General features: G+C 37.9%; 2 protein-coding genes across 3 annotated transcripts in view; one reads left to right on the forward strand and one right to left on the reverse strand.

Moving 5' to 3' along the window:
* Positions 1-10,164, forward strand: SYCP3 (synaptonemal complex protein 3). The gene is made up of 8 exons (XM_076339739.1): positions 1-262; positions 1,418-1,493; positions 2,606-2,640; positions 5,048-5,165; positions 6,195-6,294; positions 7,120-7,218; positions 9,863-9,967; positions 10,111-10,164. Exons 1-8 carry the CDS (start codon positions 133-135, stop codon positions 10,162-10,164), a joined length of 717 nt encoding a protein of 238 aa, XP_076195854.1. The 5' UTR covers positions 1-132.
* CHPT1 (choline phosphotransferase 1) overlaps positions 10,029-24,929 on the reverse strand; it is a 22,952-nt gene continuing 8,051 nt past the window's right edge. Inside the window, exons 2-9 of one of the 2 annotated variants that reach the window (XM_076339718.1) lie at positions 22,939-23,086; positions 21,750-21,891; positions 18,085-18,169; positions 16,372-16,503; positions 15,817-15,975; positions 14,191-14,316; positions 13,576-13,686; positions 10,029-10,190 (exon numbers count right to left, since the gene is read on the reverse strand). In XM_076339718.1, coding sequence (XP_076195833.1) covers positions 10,146-10,190; positions 13,576-13,686; positions 14,191-14,316; positions 15,817-15,975; positions 16,372-16,503; positions 18,085-18,169; positions 21,750-21,891; positions 22,939-23,086 — 948 coding nt within the window. In that variant the 3' untranslated portion in view covers positions 10,029-10,145. The remainder of the gene's footprint in view (positions 10,191-13,575; positions 13,687-14,190; positions 14,317-15,816; positions 15,976-16,371; positions 16,504-18,084; positions 18,170-21,749; positions 21,892-22,938; positions 23,087-24,929) is intronic. The other variant, XM_076339727.1, reaches the window with a different exon arrangement.

The following is a 24,929-nucleotide window of genomic DNA, read 5'->3' on the forward strand; positions in this document are numbered from 1 at the left end:
CAGGTGGAGACTGTTACAGGGGTGTCCATAACAGGTCAATGTATGCATGAAAACATACTTCTCTTCAAAGTACTGTGGGGGAAGTTATGTAACAAATACAACATACCGTTTCAGTAGGAAGAAAATCTCATTATGGCACCATCGGGAAGAAAGCATGGAGGAAAAGCTGGTAAACCAGCACAGGAAGATCAAGCCATACCTACCTATGACTTTCAGGAGGAAAGAAAAGAGCTGAGTGGATCAGAGGAAGATATTAGAGAAGGTGCTTATATGATTTTTTTTTTTTTTTTTTTTTAAAACATGAAGTTTGTAGTATTTCTGACTATGAATAGAAATGAAGACACTTCTGTGTTAGTGAGTGTCTGAGCAAACATGGTTTATAATGTTTGTGACAGCTAGCCTCCTATTGTATAATTTTGATTGGTAAGAGGAAGAGAACACAATAGAATAGCTGTATAGCGCACTATTATGTCTTAAAATTATAGGTGGAGTCTTCAGTAGAGTAGGATTTTCTTACATGATTTTGTTACCTTATTTTAATGCCATATCCTTCCATCACTTGGCTGCATATAACATTGTGAGATCAGGATAGGACAGAAGAAGAGCTCTGCTTGCTTGTATGGAGTGCTGAGTCGGGTAGGGTGGTTGGAGTCTTAATGCTGGCAGGGTTAAGAGTACTTCAGGAAGAATCTGAACCGAAGAAAAGAGAGAGGAAGAAGCAGAGAAAGCTAAGGAAAAAAGAAAAGAAGTCAACCAAGGGATTCTTGTTTAATTTTGAGGGAGTGTCATAAAAAAGTGGACTTTGCTTAAAAATGCAGTTCTTATTCATCACGATAGTTTTTTTGTAAAGTTTGTGTTTCAGCAGTTATCTCTGGGTTTGTTTCTCTTAATTTCTTCCCTTCTTCATCTGTTCAGAATAAATTTCTCTCCCCCCCCCCTTGGAAATCTGACAGCCAAGGATTTTTACTTTTTGGAAAGAATATAAATATCTATTTGTGATTTTGCTTTTTTAAAGGTCAGAGTACACAATTTCAGTACTTATTTTACAGTAAAATGAAATTCTTACAGATTGGGCTTTCTCAATTTTTAGATTATTTTTACCTTTCTGATGATTGTTTTATTGTGAGTTGGGAGTAATTGTGTAGTAGTGGACAGAGAAACTAAAACTGGTTGAGACCAGTCTAGAGGAATTCAAGGCAGTGCCAGCTCAAATCTAGTTTTGCAGAATAATTCACCACCATCTGTCAACTCCAGATTCAAAGTTTTAGGAGCTGCATGTGTTATGGATGGGAACTGAGACCCATGAGACATGTTCAGAGAAGTGGCATTACAGAAAAGTAATTACACTTTTAATAACTCAAATGACCCCCACAAAATATAAGATACTTCTGTAAATCTTTTTGAAATTTGTATTAAGGTGAAACACCAGTAATGGACAAGCATGGAAAGAAAAGACCTTTGGTGACTACTCATGTGGTTCCAGATGATGTGGGGTAAGGTTAGGATTTTTTTTTTTTTTTTTTTTTCCCCCCAAAAATAAGCAGGTCTCAAATAGATACTGATTTCAGTTATCCACTATGCTTGTTTTGCTTGGGTTTTTTTTTTAGTATTTGATTCAAAAATTAGGTGACATAATACAGTAGTTGTAGGTAAAAAAAGAAAATGTAACATTTTAAAATGAGTAATTCTGCAGTTTCTTTGTAGATACTTTTGAACATGCATAAAAAAAGATGTATTTGTGTGTTCTTAAAATTCTTGTTTCTTTCAAAAGATGATACAAATTTTATCCTAAATTGTTGATTTCATTTTTTTCCCTCTGATAAAAATAAATTATTCCCTTAGTTGCTTGAAGATATTAACTACTTTAAATGATCCAACTATTGCATGAAAAATAAATTCTTTTTACAGATAAATCTTACGAAATTAAATATTTATGGGCAGTGTAAATGTACTAAAAAAGTGTATGTTGAAATAGTTTTTAGCAAGATTATAGCTATTGAGTTGAAGATACTTCCCCCTCCCCCCCCCCTTTTTTATGCTCTTCAAAAAATAAAGTGGTATCCTGTGGAGAAGATGATATGAAAACAAGATAAACATTTTCTTTACTCACCATGTCCCTTTTTGGACTTGTCAGCTGTTGTACCACTGCCTTACACACTGGTGTTATCATCTTAAAGTTGTTGTAAAAACAACCCTGATATTATTTGTCTTGGATTTTTCTTACTGTGCCAGTCATGCTAACTGTGATGGACTTGTTTTAATTTGATTTTCCAAATACCTTTGTGTTTTCTTTTTGTATAGGGAGTGATCAATTTTATTTACCGTCCTCCCTCACTCAAGACCCTTTAAATGCCTAATACTGCCTTTTTACTGGGGAGTACGTTAATAGATTGTAGTGAATTTTTTTTAAAAAAGCAAATTAGTCTAAAAAAGAGACCTCTCATAGGAGGAGAAAAGGAGTGTCATTTTTTATCCTGTAGAACACTAGCAGCTCTGTCACTGCTTACAATAGGCATGTGAATAAAATTAGTTTTAAGCATATACAACAGGTCTTATTCTAAAGTCAGAAAACGGGCAAATAAAAATTTTAAACACTATTTTGTAGGGGTGAAGTACAGAATATGCTGGAAAGATTTGGAGGTATGTACATTCACATTCTAATAAATAAAAAAAATTCATGTTTAAGTTGCAGAATTGGCAGTAATTCCATACCATAAAATAACTTTCAAGATTTACATAAAATGACCAGTCTTTGTAGCATTTTTCAGCATTTCTGAATAAAGCCAGTTTTCAGAAAAAAGTTGTATCTAAGTAGAGCAAAGAGAAAGAAGAGAAGGGAATAATTGCATATAAAGTGAGATGTAAGTATTAGTGTAGGTAATTACAAAGGAAAAAGGGAAGGATGCACAAGTGCTTTTGATTATCAATTCCAATTTTAAGATGAGGTGTAAGAGGTAGTGATTATATTGCAGAGAAAAGGGTTAATGTGAGTTAGCTGTTGTTCTTACTCAATTTTTTGTTACAATGAGGTAGAAGACACTGGGGATTGAAAGACTTGTGTGAGAAATTAGGGGCGTGTAAATATTAATATAAGCAGCTGAATAGAATAGTTCTAATTCTAGACAAGGAATTTTGGAAGTAGATTGTAGTTGCGATACAGAATGAGCTAGAGGGTAGTCTGTACTCCGCACCTTCAGAAATCTAGAGAACAGGGAATCAGTAGAAAAGAGAATTTCAGCAGTCAGGAAGAAGAGTACAAGTTTCTAGAAGAGCTAAAGAATGATGCTAAGTAATGCCAGTCATCTAGTGATGAGAGATTTATACATGTCACCTAGTTGGATTTAGTTTAGTCATAATCAGATCCTCAGATGGCTTTACTTAAATTTCCAGCTGAATTCAAGATAGCTGACAGGTTAGAGACAAAACACTTTTGTGTTTTCACAAAATTTCACTTGTAAAGAATTTATAACACACATCACAGTGTAACAAAGCATCAAAAAGCCGTGGAAGAAAAGAAACCGTCTTAATGCCAGTATTGCATACTCGATAGCTGGTTAATACTTTCATTGTATGTATAAAAAAAATGCTGTACACAGTCATTACTTGCATGTAAATCTTAAGGTGAAAGAGGAGTTCAAGGAATTCCTTAATCCATCAATTAAGACTTCTTGCTGTTAAGGTACATATCGGAATGCTATTGTAGATCTAGCAATCTAGATAGAGGGAGGATTTCAGTGTTAAAAAACTAGGATTGCTTGTTATTGAAGACTCAAAAATAGGATAGAAGGAAGGAAAATGAATGAATCAGAGAGGATCCTGTCTGCTCAAAAATAATAGGATTGGCATTAGCAGGGGCAGATGTCTCAGCAAATTAGAGAGGTTTGACAGATGTTTCCTGAAACCTACAGTGAGAAGGAAAAGAAATTTAACCTTAAGCTGTGACTTGTTCGTTAAATCTCCAAATGGAGATTTAAAGTGAATTAAATTGAAATGTAATTAAAGTGAAACAAACATACTAACTTACATTAACTTGATACTTTTTAAAAAGTACAAAGTCTCTCTGAAGTATGAAAAAGTTTGTCATTCGCTCATTCATCATGTGTGCAGTGATAGTAATCACATACTACCTTTAATTTATTTCTAAAATCTAAGTAATTTGACTATTACTCTGAAACGTGTGGTTTTCCTAGGAGGAAAAAAAAAATTAAAAAGTGTCAGCATAACTAAATTCCTTGAAGGTCTGGAAACTGAGCTGGCACTGCAGTCATGCAGCTGAACTAATGAGGATTTTGATGGTGTGACTAAAACATCATTAGATACTAGAGAAAAGAGCAAGATGTCTGTACTCAGTCAGGTTTGTGCAAGGTATCTCTAGCTTTGAATGGAGAATTTACAGACTGTGAGATATCCAAATACAATGTTTGAGGATACACAGCGTGAACTCGTTGGACAGTGGTTCTAGTGTTTCAAGCATATATGTGAGTTATTGTATGGATGATATGTTAGAAGTGCATGTTGGACCATAATCAGTAGGGGAACACGTGATGACAGTGTGTAAGGAACTGATTTAAATGTACATAATGGAAGCACTGCAGCTACCCTGAGTTCAAACCGCTGGACAGTTTCAGTTCACTGTGTGTGTCTGCTCAGAGCCAGTCTGACACCATACCTGCCACCGTCCTGCCCGGAATGCAAGAAGCTAAAGCTGAGTCACATCATGGTAGGTCCTATTTGGTCTGGCCCCTGAGAGAGGTGGGACTCGAAGCAGATGCTAGGGTAGCTGGTGGGGCTGGGCAATGAGTAGTTGCAACTCCAGAGGCCAGGTGTCGGTTAGGGTGTATGGGGGCCTCGGGGAAGCAGCACTCACACCAGTGCCAATAGCAGGTGGAGGGACACTGAACACAGCAGCCAGGAGCCCAGATCACAGTAGCTTCTTTCATTAGAACACACCTCATTTGCTTCTCCAAAGCGTAACCCATCAGCATTTTTAATAAAAGGCACAATGTATCTTGGTATGCTTCATTTCTAAACATTCTTTGATTTTTAGCTGACATTAACAAGGCTCTCTTAGCTAAGAGGAAAAGATTAGAAATGTATACGAAAGCCTCTCTCAAAACCAGTAACCAGAAGATTGAACATGTTTGGAAAACACAGCAGGAGCAAAGGTAACATTTACCCTTGTTTTTCAAACCTGTGAAATCAAATTCCGTTTTGTGTCACAGCATGGATAGTTGATCCATCTTGCAGTTAAATAGCAAGTAGAGTATCTACTAGTTAAAATACCTGCTCAGGTCCTCTGTTTCTGCTGCCTCCAGTTGTGTCCACTTGGTTAAATTGACAGTAATAGTTTAGCATAGTGCTTTCTCTTTTGAATGGAGAAACTTAAGATTTGGAATTTGGAGAACAAGGTACCTTATAGAGCTGGTTTTACTTTTTTTTATTTTCATGGAAAATGACCTTTGATGTTATTTTCGTCTTTTAAAACAATGTGTTGATTTTTTCCACTTCAGTTGGAATTTTCTGCTTCTACTTGAAAACTGAAAAATGTTCAGTAAAATTTTTATATCATTCTGGTTAAGAAAGAAAATAACTTTCATTTTCACATTTTAAATAATTTTCACCTTACATAACATTCCTCTCACCTCTAAAGGCATATTTAATTACTACATCTGATACTACAGGTGGAGCAAACTGAAAAAATGAGACAGCTAAAAACTGAAAGTCAGAAATACTTTTAACTGGTTTTATATATATATTTGAAACTTGCATTGACAAAATTTAAGTTTACATAGAGAAACTAGAGCATAATGAACTCTAATGAATGAGCTAATAGATTTTTCATTATAAAGCCCTTGTGTTAAAGCCAAGATCTGTACTTGGGTTAGAAAAACATAGTAAATCTCAGAAAAACTGACATTGTTAGGAAGGAAAGTTATATATTTTTTTTTTAACCTGAGTTTTGTATATGAGTGCTGCCTCCTTGTATGTGTGTAACCCACATTCACTCAGGAATTGTGTGCGCGTGTGTGGTTTTTCAAAACGTACAGTATTCAGTTAGGGCCAGATGTCAAAATAGCCTGTTCCTTTATCTATGCCAGCTCCTTTTATTTCTACTCTGTGTGTGTGTTGAACCTTAGCTTTCCTTGTAATTCTTCATAGCATTTGTCATACTTATGGCTAGTGTCTGTTTATAGGCAGAAGCTCAATCATGAGTTCTCCCAGCAGTTCCTGACTTTATTTCAGCAATGGGATGTAGATGTGCAGAAAGCAGAGGAGCAGGAAGAAAAACTAGCGGTGGGTTTCCAGCATGGCATGTGTTTCACGGTATTTTCACAAGGAGGGAATACTGTTGTTTAGACACCTAAGAATGCAGAAATGTAAAAATACTTTATGTAGTTTAAACAAACGATGATTGTTTGCCTCTTAATTAAAAAAATCATTCAAGTTTGGTGGCTCTCAAACTGTAAATGTTTAAGTTTTGGGATATATTTCAAAGTGAAGAGGGATGCATTTATAAACTTTATTGCAAGTGTATAAATGGCAGTAAGTGATGTCCTAGGCCAGCATGTGGCTTGAGAAAAGCCAAGACCATTTATGGAGAAGAAAGATGTGTGCTGATTCTGTGCATCCATAGTCTTTGGGTTAAGGGAAAAAGGAGTAAAGGAAAGTAGTTGTCTTTCAGCATGCATTACTTAAAAATATGCCTGCATATAATAAATGTATGAGAATTTGATGATTGAAAGGGGATAGGAGCTATACAATGGAATGTATTCACACGATACTGCTGTACTCCCAGCACATTTGCCAGTTTTGCTTTTCCCTAGGCAGCACATTTCCCTGGGATACCCTCGAGAACTGCGCTGGATAGCAGTCCTCATAGGATCTCGTAGGGATAATTCAGGCTGGAAGGGACCTCAGGAGGTGACTCAGGGCTTAATCCAGACTTCAGTCTTTCTTTCATTAATAAGAACAAGGATAACTCTCCAGGCATAGATCTACATTGTATGACCCAATTTCCAGTGAAGGCAGAATTTCTGATTTTGACAAATGACATCGGTGTTGCTGTCCAAGCGCTTTTGGTTAACTAACGTCTTTTTTTTTTTTTTGCTTCTGCTTCAGAATATGTTTCGTCAGCAACAAAAAGTTTTTCAACAGGCAAGAATAGTTCAAAGTCAGAGACTGAAAACCATCAAGCAACTCTATGAGCAATTCTTAAAGGTACAGTAAATTTTCTTCTTAGAAGGCAGCTGATCCCTATCACATCACTTAAGAAAGTTGTATTAATTCAACCTTTATAAAATACAGAGATTAGCAGTTCATTTAAGGAAAATAACAGCTTTGCATGAACATTCATGTTAGTATCTTTCCCTTATTTGTTAAGAACATGGCTTGTTCTCTCTATACATGCATACACATTGCATCTGTTTAATAAATTATTTAGTTAAATGTGTTCTCACAGGGATCTGATTGGCTTGCCTCTTTCAAATATTTAGCCATACTTTCTAAACAGAACACAGTTTTGTACCAGTTTAAAGGTTATATAGGTCAGTTAAATCATCAGGATTTTGTCTTAATTATTTCCCTAGATTATGTAAAAAAGTGAAACTTGACAATCTATTAAAAATACATCTTAGGCTGCAATTTACTGCTTTTATTACTGCTGGCAGGTGCATCCCCCATAAAGAGAATTAGATACCAATTTTTTTCTGTCATTAACCTTTCTAGCTACTGCTGCTTCATGCAAAGAAAGTGACCCTTAAACAAACTAAATTGTAATTCCCTTAAAATTGCCCAGTTAGAACTCCCTTCACCTCTTCCTAAGCAACATTCATTAGAAAGGGTTTTCCTTTCTGTAACCTGGTAAGCTGGATGGTTATGTAAGCAGTCCCGTTTAACTTCCCTGTGACTTCATGCGTAATTTTTGTATTATTTGCTGGCAGTCTCTACAAACACTGTGTTTTTGGACAGTGCTTACACAGCATATTGTATTTTAAACACGATTCATACTGATCAGCTGTGGTGTTTTGTTCTGTTTTTTTTTTTTTAACAAAGTAGCTAACATACTAGACAGCAAACAAAAAATGATTATGAGCACAACTACTCAAAAATTTGACTTTTTGGTAAAAATAAAAAAAAAATCCCTCTCATTTTACACTAAGAATAAAACACTTTTTTCCCAGAATTTCCTTCCCCCACTATTCTTCTAAGTAAGGTATTAGAAATCTAAGCTGTGAGAAAAATGAAAGTAAATGATTTGTTTTGTAATGAATGCAGAGGCACAGTACCATAGAATCACTGAAGGGCTGAGGTTGGAAGAGACCTCTGGAGGTCGTCTGGTCCAGCCAGCAGGTGGTACAGCAGGGCTACCTAGAGTCGGTTGCCCAGGACTTACGTCCAGATGGCTTTTGAACGTCTCCAAGGATGGAGACTTCACAGCCTCTCTGGACAACCTGTGCCAGTGCTCAGTCACCCTCACAGTAAAAAAGTGTTTCCTGATGTTCAGAGGGAACCTCCTGTGTTTTCAGTTTGTGCCCATTGCCTCTGGTCCTGTCATTGGGCACCTCAAGAGCCTGGCTCAATCTTCCTTGCACCCCCCCTTCACATATTTATGTATATAGATAAGATCCCTCCCGAGCCTTCTCTTCTCCAGGCTGAACAGTCCCAGCTCGCTCAGCCTTTCCTCATAAGAGAAATGCTCCTGTCCCTTAATCGTCTTCGTGGCCCTTCATTGGACTCTATCCAGTATGTCCATGTCTCGTGTACTGAGGAGTCTGGAACTGGACCCAGCACTCCAGGTGTGGCCTCACCAGTGCTGAGTAGAGGGGAAAGATCACCTCCCTCGACCTGCTGGCAACACTTCTCCAACTGCAGCCCAGGAGACCATTAGCCACCTCTGCTGCAAGGGCACGCTGTTGGCTCATGTTCAACTTGGTGTCCACCAGGACCCCCAAGTCCTTTTCTGCCAAGCTGCTTTCCAGCTGTGTGGCCCCCAGTATATACTGGTACATGGGGTGGATTCAAGTCTGTCAGTTTCTGACAAACCTTAATTTCTGTTCAAGTCATTTCCTCACCGGTTGCTTTTTGAAATTTCAGTTAGTTATGATACGGGTTTTTTTTTCCCAAGCCTGGTAGCTTCGAAAAATAAATCTGAAATAGAACAACTCTTAATTTATGATAGTTGGAATTTACAGAGGATATTAACAGAAGCATTAATAAATAATAACTGTTCCAAAATGTCAAAAATGTCATCATCAAAGATGAAAAACTAAACAGAAGGTCAAGTATTACTTTGATTTTTCTCCTCAAAGATGATCAAAAGGTAGAAATCAAGCCTCAAATAAGCTTAACTGAATACAAGTCAAGGAAAATGCAACTACACACATACACAGAGTTAAGCATAATTGTATGTACAAAAGGGAAGATAACCAGTGAGCTTTACTTGGCTTATCTGGGGAGAAGTATGCAGAGAGAAGGAAATTTAATGGGTTTTATAGTCCTTACTTCAAGTCTCCAAGGTTGTCATAATATTAAACCCCTATCATTCCTGACAGATACCTGTTTAATCTTTTCTTGTAGAACTCTTATCTTTATTGAAATGCAGCATAACTAGCTCAGACCTCACAGATGCTGAGTGGAGGGGACTGCTTCCTTCACAGGATCTATATTGTTTAAACAGGAATGTAGACTGGAGTACAAAGTCCTGTATGATTTGTCTGTCAAGTTCGTGACAAAACTAATGAGTTATCAGTGACCACTGCTGCTGTTAAAATTAAATTGTAGTCCGAATAATGGTTGGTTTGTTTGTTTTAAATTAACCCTTTGACATTGAACAGTTCTGAATTAAGATTATTCTTAACTTCAGAGCATGGAAGAGCTGGAGAAGAACAATGAAAATCTTCTAGCTGGTGCACAAAGTGAACTTCGCAAAGAAATGGCTATGTTGCAGAAGAAGATTATGATGGACACCGTAAGTATCAGATCTATGAAGAAGTTGGTTAAATGCAAAAACAGAACATTCTATAAAAAAGTCATTTGACATTCATTTAATTAGCTCAAAGGAATCATACTGATATGGCATTTGTTCAGTATTATCTCCTTTTCTTCTAACAGCAACAGCAGGAGATGGCAACTGTTCGCAAGTCTCTTCAGTCCATGTTATTCTGATGGCTCAATGGAGAAACAACTTGTACCTAAGTAACATGATACAAGTATAGGCATTAGCCATAGAGAAGTATGTTAAGATTTAAATGTTTTAAAGTTCCTATAAAATGCTTTCATGGATTGTTCTAATCTCGTGTCTGATAATGTTGTAAGAGTGTATATTAGTAAATTTATCACTGGGGGGGGGGAGGGGCAGTATGGGCCCCAAACCATTTACTGTCTGTCCCATTAATCTTTAACTACTTATACTCACTTTCAGTAGCATTGGACTGTTTAAATTGTTTCACTTTTTATAATGCCAAATTGTAACAATGGGCAGAATTAATGAAAAATGCATTACCCAGCTTTTACATAATAACTTTAGGCCTTTAGGTACATTGTGCCAATGCAAGCATTTTTCACAAGCTGCAGACTTCAAGATTTTCATAGTTTCAACATTTAGTCTGCTGACATATCAGCAGTTATAGAAGTTCACAGAGTATGACATAGCTCATGTGAGATTGTTTAATGATGTGTATTATGGTAAATTAAAGTAAATTTTGTTAACTCTTTTGTTAGGCTAGGCATTGTAGTATCTTTGTACTAGTAAAAGATTTATGAACTGCTGTAATTTGTCCAAAAAGCAGGTTTCTTTAGTTGAATGATGAGCTGAGTATCACAGCTTTCTATGACATCTGCTAAAGTAAGCATAATTAAACATTATGCATTTTGGGGTATATAGTTCTTGTAGAACCACTGCTAGAAGTAATCTAGCTGATTTATTTAGTACAAGTTATTACAAGCCTTTGAGATGGAATATTACTTTTTGCAATTCCAAATGACTAGTAATTTAGGGAGGCCTAAGTTTTAAGGATAAAGCATTTACCTTTTATGTATCTCTTTACAGTAAATCAGTATAAATTAAACAATAGGCTTAGCTTGCATGCAGTTTGTTTTTACAGAAAACCATTACACCTGAATATCCACTTTTACAAATTAAGCAGTTCCTAACATTTAATGCTTAGATTTAATACAATAGTGTATAAAACAAAAACCATCCACACGCCCACATGCACAGATGTGATGTTCTTGTAACAATGTATTTCAAAACCAGTCCATACAGATTCTTCTCCTCAGCTTACTAGCATTTTTAGTTCAGAGTCAAGTCATTTGATGATGGTTCTCCAGTTCTGGGAGCCAGATTAGTGACGGCTAACTTACTTACAGAAACTTGAGCTATTAGGTTGCAACTGAAGTTGAACAAGCAACTGGTATGGAGCCATTTTTGTTCTGCATCTGCTGGGACTCAGGGAAGGAGCAAACACAGAAGTTACATTGCTAGAATGATGGATGAGGCAATATGGCCTCTGGTGGGTAACAGGTAACTATGCTAATTTGTAACTGTGCTGCCGAGTCTCAGCCCTGTAAGGATAATTAGATGATGCTATGAAATACAGTTAACAGTTTTTGCTTCCTGTCTTCAATACTAGGTTATTTGTTAGTATTGCCTCATGTTTCTCGTTTTCTGACCGATTTCTGCATTAGTTTCCTATTATCGCCCATGTACCTCAATCATATCCTTAAAACTACTTATACCTACTACTACATGACACATTTTTGAGCATTCTGGGGAACCAAACCTTCTCACTCTAAAAAAAAGTTGCCTATGTCTTTTCGTCAGGTGGTTAATTTGTTGACAGTATTCACACAAACTGAAACGGTCTTTACCATCTTCTCTTCTATTTGCCCATGGCCTGCGTTCAGGCTAAGTTCACATATAGATGCTATGTCTTTCCCAGCCTCAAACAGGAGTAGTAGGATTCATTTGGAATTGATATTAGTCACTTAGAGTGCTAGTCCTTTGGCAGAAACTGTTACAGTTATCCCTCAGGTATATCAGTATATCCTTCTTAGGCAGGAGTGTGGTAGATGGTGTTTTATTCCCTCCAAATGTAGCAGACAATACACCACTTTTAAAGTTCCTTAAGCACCTCAGGAAGTCTTTTTGAATTAATGTGCAGCTAGAAAGCTGCAGTGGTAATATTTTTAAAACAAACCGTAGCATTTTTTATTGTACAGTTCAGGAAGGACTTTATGAACTCACAGCTCAGCTACATATCGGCAACTGAAAGTGGTAACAGACATTTACATTCAACAGCTTTTTACAAAAATCATGTTCAAATAGTACCTCTTTAAAGGAGCTTAAGCTTATAGGGTTTGTGTGCGAGTCGTGATTTGCTCATACAGATAATAAGCTACTTTCATTCAGCTTTTCTCTAATGACAACAGCAGCCCTTTAGCTAGGCACATTATGTTAGCCAGTGGGTCTGTTCTTAAAGAAAGAGAAGGGCTGATAGTGGGCCTGACTTTCTGTTTTGGAGAGTTTTACTATATACATTAGGGTTTAGTTCCATGCAGTTTTGTTTGGATAAAGTACAATGATAGCTACAAGACAAATTAGATGATAGATTATAAGGTAGATGAACACAGCGATAGCAAACATACTTCAGAGGGAATTACATACGGGTGGGTTGCATTGTCACAGTCAGTCACAGTCATTTATCAGTGAACTTTGTCATTCACTTGCGTAGTTTCACAGATACAAGTTAGGGTAGGTAAAGTTAGTATCCTTGAAGTACACAACTACCTATAGTCTAGATAATGATGGAATACAATGAGGCAAGCCTTATTACAACCACAAAACCAGAAACTGGCCTTGAAAGAAAATGCAAGCTACAATTGTATTTAGTAACAGTAGGTTATGTACTTAGATACTAGAGAATGCGTGAATCCCAAAGGCACTCATAACAGTATTTTGAAATAGAAGAAAATTTTCCTGAGCTATACCTCCTTCATCCTACTGATCCAGTAGCTTGTTCTTTAGAAATACCAGAACAGAGATTAATGAGTAGTTTTACCTCATGGATGCCTCGTTTTACCAGTCTTAATAATGCAGTACTGTATTCACTGATACCTCCAACTACCACTTCACAGCAGTCCCAAGAAGACTTTAGGAACTAACGCTAGAAGATTAGTCACTTGGTCTAGGGAAAAGTGAAATTCCTCTTCAAATTCTGGTTGGTAGCACCTTGGTTTGCAGTCTACATTCACCAGACCAGAAGTACAGAAATAAGGTTACCTAACAGGAAATGGCAAGAGTTTCAAATTCATGGTATGAAATAACAGCTGCCATGTCTAGGAAACGGGGGGAAATACATCCTGGTTCAAAAATACTGATCACAATAGAATCTGCAGGACTTTGTATTTAGTAATTCTAACATCTGGTAATGTCAGGGATAGAGTGAGCTTTCTCATAAAACTATTTTCTTGAAAAGCTTAATCTGTCTTCCCAAGAGAGGCTGTTTCATTCAACATTCCCCTAACTGCTTCTTCTCTCGTCCTTGACCTATTTAATCAGTCATTATGGTTTTGAACCTGTTCAGGAGCTTGATGAGATGAAATTCTGAAGACATGTATATGAAGATGAGCAGCAATCTGTAGGCATACACCAGTGGCATATCTCAGCATATCAAACAAGGATATGAACTTCAAAAGAACAAAACAGAACAGGTTAAAAAAAATCCAAGTGTTTTTTAAAATTGTCCCTACTATAAATTCAGCTATACTTTAATCAGAATCTATCCAAATGACAAGTTTAACAAGCATTTTAACATACAGATACAGAGTGGTCTAGTTTAGAAGGAAAAACAAAAAACAAACACCCCAAAACCCAAAGAACAAACAGCACTAAACACTTACAAAGTCTGATAAACAAAGGTTAGTCTGCAGTTCACAGAATAACTTTAAACAAACCACCTGGACTAAAGCATAATTACAAGAGAGATCTGTAAATTTACTTTCACATCTGTTCCGAGGAAAGAAAGCCAGTCAGCTCCCAAAATACATGTTTACATGGTATCCTGGCAATCCCTCCGCAGTGACAGCTGAAATCTGAGCAAGTCAGACATGGCAGAGCAGAATGACAGGGACAATTCTCAATCCATTCCTTTAAGTATGCTCTAAACGAAAAGTATAAAACAAAATGCTTACCAATGCTATCCATAAAACAATATATTCGTCAATGAAACTGTTGAAGTACTGGTCCAAAAACAGAAGTCCTGGCCCAATAAATGCAGTGTCCTGAAGACAGATTTCACTTTTTGTCATGTGAGCCACCTATGTTAAAAAAAAAAAAAAAAAAAAGGAAGAAGAGAGAGACACAAAAGTGCATCACTGCAAGATCAGTGTAACTACCAGAAAACCGGCATGATATCCTTGCCCAGCAACAGCCTGCTGTCCACAGTTCTTGGGAAGCAATCAGCAGGCAGGCCAAGGGCTTCACAAATGCTTCAGGGCCTGCTGCTCCCTGACAGTTTCTTTCCCAAGGACCAAGTAACCTCTTTCCAGGTTATTCAATCAATATATAGCACTTTAATCAGTGATAACAGCTATTTGAATTATCAGCAAAATTCACAGAAAAGCCTGTGAGTGTCCCAGTCTAATGACAGGACAAACCACAAAGGCTTACATCCAGAGGAGAGCTGACAAAGGCTTCCACTCTAAGCCAGCTAAGGATGCATCTCTCCTGCTACAGGGATCTGCTGCAGGGAGCAATTTCTGGCTCACATCTGGCATGATGTGCAACAGCTATGCAGTGTTAGCGCCTGTGGAGCAGCTCTGGCACATCCACACAAGCTGCACAGGCCTTGGTTCATGTCTCCACTGGGCCTCCCAGCTGGTCTCGCCTGAAGTTTTTACTGCAGTTTGCTCACTCCCGAGTGCCTGAAGGACAAGGCCTCCTGAAATAGTATCAGAAAACTGTGAGAGCTAAACCCGCGAAATCCTTTCCCCACTACCTCTACAGATTTGCCTCTGGAGCAGACTATCCTCAAAGCTACACATAAAGCTTCAAGGGAAACGTGGTTTGCTCCAAAGCGCCCATGAGTGAGAGTTGACACACATACAGTGATGACTGCTGGTTACAAGGACCCCAGGGTCCTCTGAATGAGCAAGGGAGCCAAGGTGTTTGAACTGCCTCCAGTTCAGTCTTAAGGCTCAGTCTTCTTATCAGCATTCTCTCTCTTGAACCAAGTCAGTAGCTCACTAGGTGAACTCCTGTTTAGCCAGAAAGTCTGTAGAATACCTGTTTTCTAGTGTTTGAGAAATGTCACTCGGGTTGGGGGCAGGGAAGAGAAATCAGCTGGCTGGATTACTGTTGCTAGCAAATATGTAGTAAGGCAGATTTTGCTTTTTTTAATCCATTGATGAAGTATTTTAATTACAAAAGAGATAAAGATAGAAAAGTTTATATCTTCATTTTAATGATTAAAGTAAATTCCTATTTCAGATAATTAAATCAGAAGGCACAGCACTGTTAGTAAGGCTTGAGGGACCACAGTTCTGATGATAAAGACAGACAGTATATTTCTAGGAGTAAGTTAAACAAAACTGAAAGTTCTAACCAGTACATTCAACAGTAAGTATGTGTTTGCATCAGTATCATATATAATCTCTCTGTAGGAGCCTGAGTCTAGTTCAGTGTCTTGGTCATAATGAAACTGGTAATATAGTGGCAGAGCAGAATGGGAAAACTTGCAGTGCCCACTGATCCAGCAAGTGTTACACCAAGAACCAGTTCAGTTTTAGGAGGTTTAGGACTGAAACAAGATTCCTTACCACCAATTTCTGTGAGATTTTAGCATTCACAAATCCAAATGTCAAGATATACAGGCAAGAATGTTTTTCAAACAGCTGAGTTGTAGACTTTTTATAGATCATAATGGCCAGCGTGATAAGTAGTCCAATGTGCAGGCCTGGTGAAAGAACACTTGTTCCCTGAAATACAAATGGACAGAAGATTTGTCTTAGGCTTCAGTCACACAGTAAGGTCCAGATTTTATACGTATTGGAAATCCCATCGAACAAAACCAGAGCTGTCAAAACTCAGGGAAAGTCCATTAGCATTATGCCAATGCTCTTAGTATCCTTTGCAGTGACCACTAATCAATTTTGTAAGAAAATTCATTGCTGGTTCCTGCGACAGAAGAAATCTAGTAACAGGTAGAGAGAAGGCAGATAATGAAGTCTTTGCTTTAGCCATCTCACACTCACATGCTCATATGCTTGTCTGCTTAAACGCTTAAACAGATAAAACCCTTATGATCATCATAAATGCAATAAATTATGGGCATAAATTATTCAAACCTCATTCAGATTTTTAAAGCAACTTACTGCTATTGTAGATCCATTCTTTCCAACCCCTCCTCCAAAGATGACACGGAAGTAATTGAAAAAAGAAAGTGCTGTTCCACACAGTATGCCAAAAACTGCAAAGAACTTCAGTTCTAAGCCCACTAAAGGGACCTTAGCAGGAAAAACAAAAGAAAGATACTAAAAGTTAAGGTTAATCACTTTTTTAAAAAGGTGTTATAAAAGCTACTGATACCTACTAAACAATTGTTTTATTTGAACTCTGGCTTTCCCAGGAACAAGCTCAGGAGGACAGTCTTTGGAGTTTGTTTCCTTACTAAGGAGAGGACGAATTTTTTTCATAATGTTTAAACTCAACTTTTGAGTACTTAAGTTCTGGTCTTGAAATTCAGCTAAATCTTACTGTGTTTGTCCTTACGATATTCTTCAAATACTTTTACTACGTAAGCAAAAACTTGACACAGACTACTGCATCACCAAGGCATGGTGGGGGCCGGGGGGGGAAGGATAGTTCCTTCTATTTCACCGGGTAACACAATACTGAACCACAGGAAACACAAACACCATCTGCCTGCTTTGTGTTTTGGTACATGTTGTTTGTATGCTGTATCTTTGCAGTTAGAATAGTCTCCAGATACAAATTTTAATTAAACAGTTACCTTTGAGAATCAATTGCAGTTTCAAGGAAACTTCCAAAGGCAGCAGAGGATTTAAAAAAAAGAAGTAGTAATCAATTGAAACCATTGACTATATTTTTGAATATAGACTGTTTTGAGATACAGCATAACTACCACAGATTTTAATACTGAAGAAAAATCAATCATGCACCTACTTTATTTTCCAACACGAAAATAAGCTGTTTGAAAATAGAACAAAAGCATCTTGCAGGATGGGGAAAGGAAACAAAGTTTAGCTAAATATTTCTTAATTGCTGAGTAAACTTGTGAATTAACTTGAATTACTTGGTGGTTTATATTTAGATTAATTTGCATTGGTTACCAATAGCATGGAATGCTCTCAGCTCTTCCATGTGCTGTAGCCAAGCAGAACTATACATTGCTGAATAAAGACCCTAGAAAGATTGAAGATGTTAGTCTAATATACTTTTGATCCCATCCACTAAAGTGCATCTTTAAAGATCAGAATAAAAGCCAGAGATAGGGAAATGCTTTTGGACAGAAAACAATTCTTTAAATACAGATATTTACATTTATGTCGGCTTTGACATAACTGTTAAAAATCAGTACATCTCTATCGGCACGTAAATCTGGATTACTTAACCAAAAACCCCCTAATTTCATCCCATGGTTTTGTTAGATTAAAGCATTTAATCTTTGAATTTGAAAATAAAGCATCCTATAAATCATTTAACTGAACAGAAATGTATGTCTTACAATAAAATATACAAAAGAAATAAAACTAGAACAAAAGCTATTTGTTAAAGCTTAAGTATCTGCAGAGTATTAGTTCCAGATCAGAAGTTCGTATGTGGCAGATGGGGTCTTTTTTCCTCTATGTAGGTCTAGATTTGTGCATAGGAAGTCACACCATTATATCTAAGTTAATTACAACATAAAAATAACCTACACTTGCACAATAAGCTAAAACAGAACATCAGACAACTAGTAGGTGTTCATGGGACTTGCACGAGATAGCTTCAAATACCATAGGAACTGTGAACACTTAACAGGAACTGAATGCTCAACAGGAAATCTGAATACTTAATACACTTACCTTATAGTCCCATATTGCTGTTCCACCACATGCAGATATCAAGAGCAGCATTGTTATGGCTATCTGAACTTCAGTTACATCAACTCTATGAAGGAAGAAAGGGAGATTTAGTTAAAGAAAAGGTCTTCCTGCTGTAAGTGTAAGGCGGGCGAGGGGGGAAATCAAAAAACAGAGACTTTAAATTATCTCCTTAAAAGTACTTCAAATTACATCAATGCATATAGAATATGATTTTCCTTGACTGAGAAGGGCAATTATATGTTGTATGTGTCTCCTCTATATGGAGGCACATATCTTTGGTTACGATTTAAAATTAAACCTATACTCCTTATCTAGAGCAAGCGACATGTAACTGTAATAGGGGGAAAGTCTTTAATGAATACATTGTTAACTATTTGAGAATTTTGTATAAATTTACAGAGTTGTTGCCATGTAAACATCAAATCAAAGTTTAAGGCAAGCTCATAGTAAATAAAATAAAACATTTCCATTAAAAGCATATCATATAAAAGCATGGACCGTGCAGACTGGGACAGAAGGGATTTCTTTAAGCCATCATATCATGAAAACTTGACAGATACAGCCTACAAAACATAAGGGCAGTATTTTGAGGACTGAGTCAGCGGATAGCTAAGCATCTGTCCTGTTTCAGAGGACATATAATTGATATCTTGCTTTTTTCCATAAAAACATTTTTAAAATAGGTGGCCTTGTATGCCCCCCAAAGTCTAGACTCTCTATTCCGCCTTTTTTGTTCTCAGACAAGATAGCGAAATTCTTTCTTTCTGTATTTGATTGATGAAATGTTTTGAGAAGACCTGAATATATAGGAAAAGTTAAGGCTCAAGAGAAAGAATCGGTATTTTCAGTAAAGCTTTAAAATAAATAAAAAAAATAAGTAAGTGCACATCTAAGGTACTGTTTATGCTACCAAAGGTTTTGAGACAGGTATCTGATCTTTGTACTGAAGTTACCAGCAAACAGTGACAATGGATGTTTAAAATACAATGTTTCCTTAAGCAGTTAGAATAAATTTGCTGTTTTAAGGTATTATGACCAAGGTCAACATGTATCATTACTTGCTTAGCACTTGAACTGTTTGCACAGGAAACTGTATTTTTAAAGGGAGATAGGAATCAGCTCTTGGCTAATGGAAAACATTTATCTGATCTTGATAATCACAGTAACATTAAACTATCTTCTTTCATCAGAAAGATAGTGATAAAATAAGCTAAGTTTCCTCACAAGCTTCAGACTCTTAGAAAAGCCAAAGTTTAAGCTGCAACTAGACAACACGCTGAGGTGCTTGTCGCTGTCCGAAGCCATTGGAATGGGTAGTCCTCTCTCTCCTACGCCGTTGCGCTCCCTCACTTGTACTAGCTGTTGTGCTCACCGGACTGTAAGGTGAACCAGTTCAGCTTGCTAGCCTCGCGTAGGTTTTTAATCCTCTGCCCATTTCATGAACTGGCTCGAAGTCAAGTGACAGAGTCTGTGCAGGGGGGAAATGGGACAGTGCTGCTGGGAGTGGGCTTTTCCCTCTCCACCAGGGATGAAGTGTTGCATCTGCCCAGTCATTGCTGTAGCTGCACACTGAACTCGTTGGTTATGTCATGCAAAAGCATCCATATGCAAGTTCAAGTGTTCAGAGTTTGCACTCTGTACTATTAAAACCTAGATTTCTAAGCTGTACTACACTTGCTGCTGTTGGTGGCGGGAGGAGGCTTGAACTTGAAGTTGAGTCATTATACGTGCCAAAGTTTAATACTTAATTTTACAGAGGCTCAGACAGTTGGTTGCAACACAGCCCAAAGATTTTAATCAGACACTGTGTGGTATTCTACATAACGTAACAGTGGCACAGGACCCAGCTGCTCTGATCCTTCCTGGCCATCAGAGCTAGGACTCTCTCATCTGTCATTTGACTTCTAAAATAGGTGTCACTAATTCAGGAACAGCATCGGTGAAAGCTTCTGTCCGTGTTATTAAGTATTATCATATTTAGAGCAATATACTATTGCCTTCATTTAGTCTCTCACCTCTATGCTTAAGAGAAATAAAACTGCGAGCCTTGAAACAACTCTGACCTGTTCTCACTAAACAGAAATAAGTAATCCTTGAGAAAAGTTGTGTCTATTTAACTTCAAACAGTAAGCATGGAACACCAGGCCATTCCAAACTGCTTGCACTATGCACTATCACTATATTTACGTAGAAGCCATTAAGTCTTTAATGAAGAAGTTTTTATGTGGCATGGGAACCTCAGTGCCTTCCTGATGTAGGGAAATCATTCTCACATTTTATGCAAGAACGAAAAGGCACAGAACAGCAATCATTTATGCAAAATCCCAGAGCTCATGGCATAGTCCATCTCTATTCATTGTAGTTCACTGTCATGTATGGAAATTATCCTATTTCAGCCATTACTCTAAAGCATCTATTTTTGTTTACAGCACAAGATGTCCTTTAAAGAAAGTAGGATGGGTAGGCAAGTAGAAGAGTTATAGTTTGTGTGGTAAAATGCACTACCAGCGAATAAAAAGAGCTCTTAGCATTACCACAGAGACAGCTTTCTTTTGATACAGACATCGAACAGTATGCAAAGATAGCTGATCACTAGCCTGTGTGCCCAGTGATGCTCAGATTTGCTAAGGTGCTTCTTACAGGTCAGAGCTAAGTAGGACTATAAACAGGTGACTTAGCAAATGACTAGGATTATAAGAAGGATAGCCTTCATCTATCACATATTTCCAATTTTGCTGCTATGGAAGTCTCTGATCTTTTCCTCTTTTCAGAAATCATTACTGAAGCGCAGTTCTGTTTAAAAACAGCAAAAGGCCATGGCTAGGCACCACCACAGCTGCGGGAGGGTGCCGCAATCCCCACACTGTTAGGAGTTAAATTGAAATTGTTATCATCATCTACATGAATGTCATGACTCTTCCTCCTACACTGCAGTGAGAACAGATGAAATTTCTACCAAGTCATTAACAGCATCACAGCAATCACTAGAACTGTGACCTAACATAAAACCTAAAGGACATCAAAACCAACAGAAGCCAGATTAAAAGCAAAGCCCCCCACGTAAACCTGGGGTAATTCTTCAAGCACTGCCTTAGCTCTGTGGAACTCCTTGCCAAAGGATGCAACGGATGCACAGAGTTCGTTCAAAGGAAGACTGAAGATGTCTATGGAAGGGAAACCCATTAGTAGGGGTATTTCTCTAAAATTGCATGTGGTTCAGAGTCCCCTGGGCTGAAACTGTTCTGTGGCTGGGAGGTTATGAAGGCAGGTACTGTAGGTGCTTGCTCTGTCCCTACTCCTACACAGAGCACTTGTTTACACTGCAGGGAAGACCTGTCTGGCCTGAGCCTGCACGGTGCTTGTACGGGTTCTGAGAACAAATCCGCAGACAAAAGAGCCAAATGCATGCAAACAAAGCATATATAGCTAAAATCAGCTGCTAAAAGAACAAGTCCTCTGCTCAGTATTATGCAGAGTTTTAAAGTTCTTGCCAGGTAAAACACAAGTCTGCTATAGGGTGGAAGGGAGATGAGGAAGAAGGTGAGAGGAAGGGAGAGCAGGGAAAAAAACAAGAAGAAATGGAAATCAAGTAGCTAGCAGTCTCAGACATTAAGCCACGTGTACTTCTAAAGATGCCTACTTACTTTCCAAACCTTAGTATGCCTGATACGTATGTCTGCCAGTGAGCAGAATAGAACATGAACAGTCCCACAAAACAACAGAAAAACAACCAGTCAGGATTTGTTCCTAGTCGGATTGCTATGCAGGATCCAAGGACAACAAAAACTGAAAGGCAGAAATGAACATGTTAGTCATATACCCTCTTTGCTTGCAGTTAAGAGAAATGAAAAAAAAACCCCACAAGGTATTTTATATCACTATAACAAAGTAATGATATGACTGATACTTTACTGAGTAGCTAACCTCAGGGACAGTCCTGGCAGGAGAGACCAAAACACAGGACTCCTTTTCTTCCAAGCAAGGGCCCCGCCTTCTAGCCTACAGTGGTCGTTCTCTCTTCTTCTGGCCTTGTCATCTCGTGTTCTTTGCGACACTGACAGCTTCACCTGAAGGGCCCAGCTCAGAGAGACTGGTAGTTGCACTTCTCTGGGAAGTGAGGTGTAAAGAATGTACCAAATCCCAGGACAAATGTTTCAGCCATTAAGCTTTTATAGAAGTACAGGCATTGCCACCAACAGCAGCTAAGTTATGGAAAGTAAAACTAAGCAAGGCTTACTTTTTAAGGACTCCAAATCAACTTTTTTTACACTTATTCTTCTAAGGAATATAAATTATCCTTCTCCTAAGTGCCAGGCTGGATGCCCTGTTACCAAACATATTTTGGCACCTCACTCCTAAAGCGGAATCCTTAGTTTCACATGCCAGCATCAGTCTTTTAGGTCCTTAAAATCCTTTATTAGGCATCACCTATACCTTACTGGAAAACACAGACTATGTATAGTAAAGAATCTCTAAGCATGCTCTTACAGAATTCTTTCTTCACCACCTAACCCATTCAAAGAACACTGTACAAGAAGATGTCCAGTAAGAGCAGAATGCATGTTACCCAACATCTGCCAAAGGTACTTCCGAAATATCCTCCCTGATCCTGGTCAGGATGCAAAGGTCAGGGGCAGCCTTGGCTGCAGTGACCAGGAGATGGTGACATTATGCTAAAAGAAGGGAACATGCTGACCCTGCTCTGAGCAGGGGGTTGGACTAGATGATCTCCAGAGGTCCCTTCCAACTTCAACAAATCTGTGTTTAATCAGCTCCTCTTGACAGCAGGTAACTTTTTGAAAACTAGTATGGGTAACAGTAGGTTAAGGCTACCTGTGGAAATAGAGTCGCAACCATGATCAAAGAGTTCTCCTAGAGGAGAACTACTGTTCGTTCTTCTGGCTTGCTTCCCATCAATGGCATCCAGAGACTGGTAGATAAAAAGTCCTAATGCACCCAGGATGTATGCCCAAAAAGGTGCCTGAAAGAGAGTCACATAAAAGGTCACTAGGCAGTTCCCAATTTCTTAGCTGATAATCTATTTCATTAAAGGTAAAATATTGTTCAGCACAAAACCATACTGCATCGTGCTATTTGTTACTTAGTTAACAGACAAACCAAATTCTGTGCACTAGTCCTACATGAACTGTAGTAAGTACTATAATGAACTACTCCAGATACACCAATGAAACACAGGTCCTTCTATTTATTTAAAAAAAAAAAAAAAAAACAAAAAACAAAAAACTTTAACCTCTCTTCTGCATCGACTTATTTTTCCACCTTAAAACCACAGTACTTCTATAATTATTTGTATTCTTTGTGCTGAAAAGTGTTATGAAAATAAAATTAATCTTTAAAAAAGAAAATAGTACTAAGGCACTTACTAAAGTTCTCAGCAGTTTATGTGATAGACTCTTAGATGATTTGCTCAGATTTACAACATACAGATATAAGAACCCATTACATTTTACTAAATAAAGACTTCAGCTTTTAGGGAAAGAGATTTTTTCCAACACACAAAAATTGACTACATAGGCACTTTGGACAAGGGTTTGAAGAAATTAAGTTGCTCCTTCATATTTAGTGAATGACTATCTACTTAATATAGACTATCAGAGTTTCAAAACAAGCTGTGAATCAGTTACATTAACACCAGTCTTAGGTTGAAAGCAACTGTCCTACAGTAGTACCTTTCAAAAGCCTAATTTTCACATGCAGTCAGTATGTCTTTGTTTGTCCAGGAATTAGTTTTTACTAAAAATTATTTATAACACCTTTTGAACAAAGTACAGGTAACATTTTTGCCTCAAGTATTTTCCAGCGGTATCCTTAACATTTAGAAGCACTGTTCACAAGGAGAGAGCCAAAGTTCGGCATACATGCCGGGAATGCAACTTGCAGGTTAAACAAGCGAACAGCCGCAGGCAGCCAGAGAGCTGAATTCTTTCCCACTCCCAGGTAAGGGACAGCTGCTGTGGCTCTACACCTCTGCAATTCCTCTCCTGCAGCGCAAATAGACCGACATGATTGCATGTATTACCTAAGTCCAGTAAAGTCTATTAAGCAGATTTAGACAACAGATCAAATCTCTGTGAGCTGAGATTTGTCCACAGTCACATAAACCCAGTGGCACTGCTGGGGAAAAAGGAAAAATGACAGTTGCCAATCAGTTCACAGGCAGGGACAGGAGAAGGCAGCAATACGAATACAGATGAGGTGAGCTGCTCCTCCAGGCATTCTGTTTTCTCATCATCGTTATACTCACTGACTTGAGCTGGGAAAAAAGTTATGCCTCCAGTTAGACTGATCACAAAACACATCCTTCCCAAGCACCAACACGCTTAAGGGAAGTTCAGTTCTGAACGGCTTTTTTGCTCTTATTTAAGACTTCCTCATGTATTCAAGGCTGGCTGATACACCATGTTATCGCTTAGTTTTGTGCTTTTAATAGGGAAACAATATTGTCAGTCAATTTATGATTTTCCTGCTACCCAGTATTTGGATAATTTCATTAATAAAACATTCCACTATTTAAAGTCAAATGTTTGGCTGCTTCGCCCAGCTTTGAAGCAAAAGACAGTCAAAGAATTAGGGACTCCAGCTATAGGTGAGAAGTCTGGATTTGTATGTACATAGAAATCTAGAAAACTTAGAAAATTCTTCAAAACTGGCAAGGCCGTCTTTCCCCTTAATCCAAGGAAACTAAGAAAAATTGTAAACACAGATGATGTTGGAAGCCTTGAGCAGGTGAAAGAGGATGAGTAGATATTCTCATTTCAATGGACATTTAACATACTGGTATCTGATAACCCCCCCAAAGAGGA

Source organism: Aptenodytes patagonicus, chromosome 1 (genome assembly GCF_965638725.1).
Source record: "Aptenodytes patagonicus chromosome 1, bAptPat1.pri.cur, whole genome shotgun sequence".
Lineage (NCBI taxonomy): Eukaryota > Metazoa > Chordata > Aves > Sphenisciformes > Spheniscidae > Aptenodytes > Aptenodytes patagonicus.

Excerpts from the sequence above, each read along its gene's own strand:
- SYCP3 (XM_076339739.1), top strand. The coding sequence starts at position 133 with ATGGCACCATCGGGAAGAAAGCATGGAGGAAAAGCTGGTAAACCAGCA. Across the intron at positions 5,166-6,194 it reads AAAACACAGCAGGAGCAAAG|GCAGAAGCTCAATCATGAGT; the intron begins GTAACATTTACC and ends GTCTGTTTATAG. Across the intron at positions 6,295-7,119 it reads AGCAGGAAGAAAAACTAGCG|AATATGTTTCGTCAGCAACA; the intron begins GTGGGTTTCCAG and ends CTTCTGCTTCAG.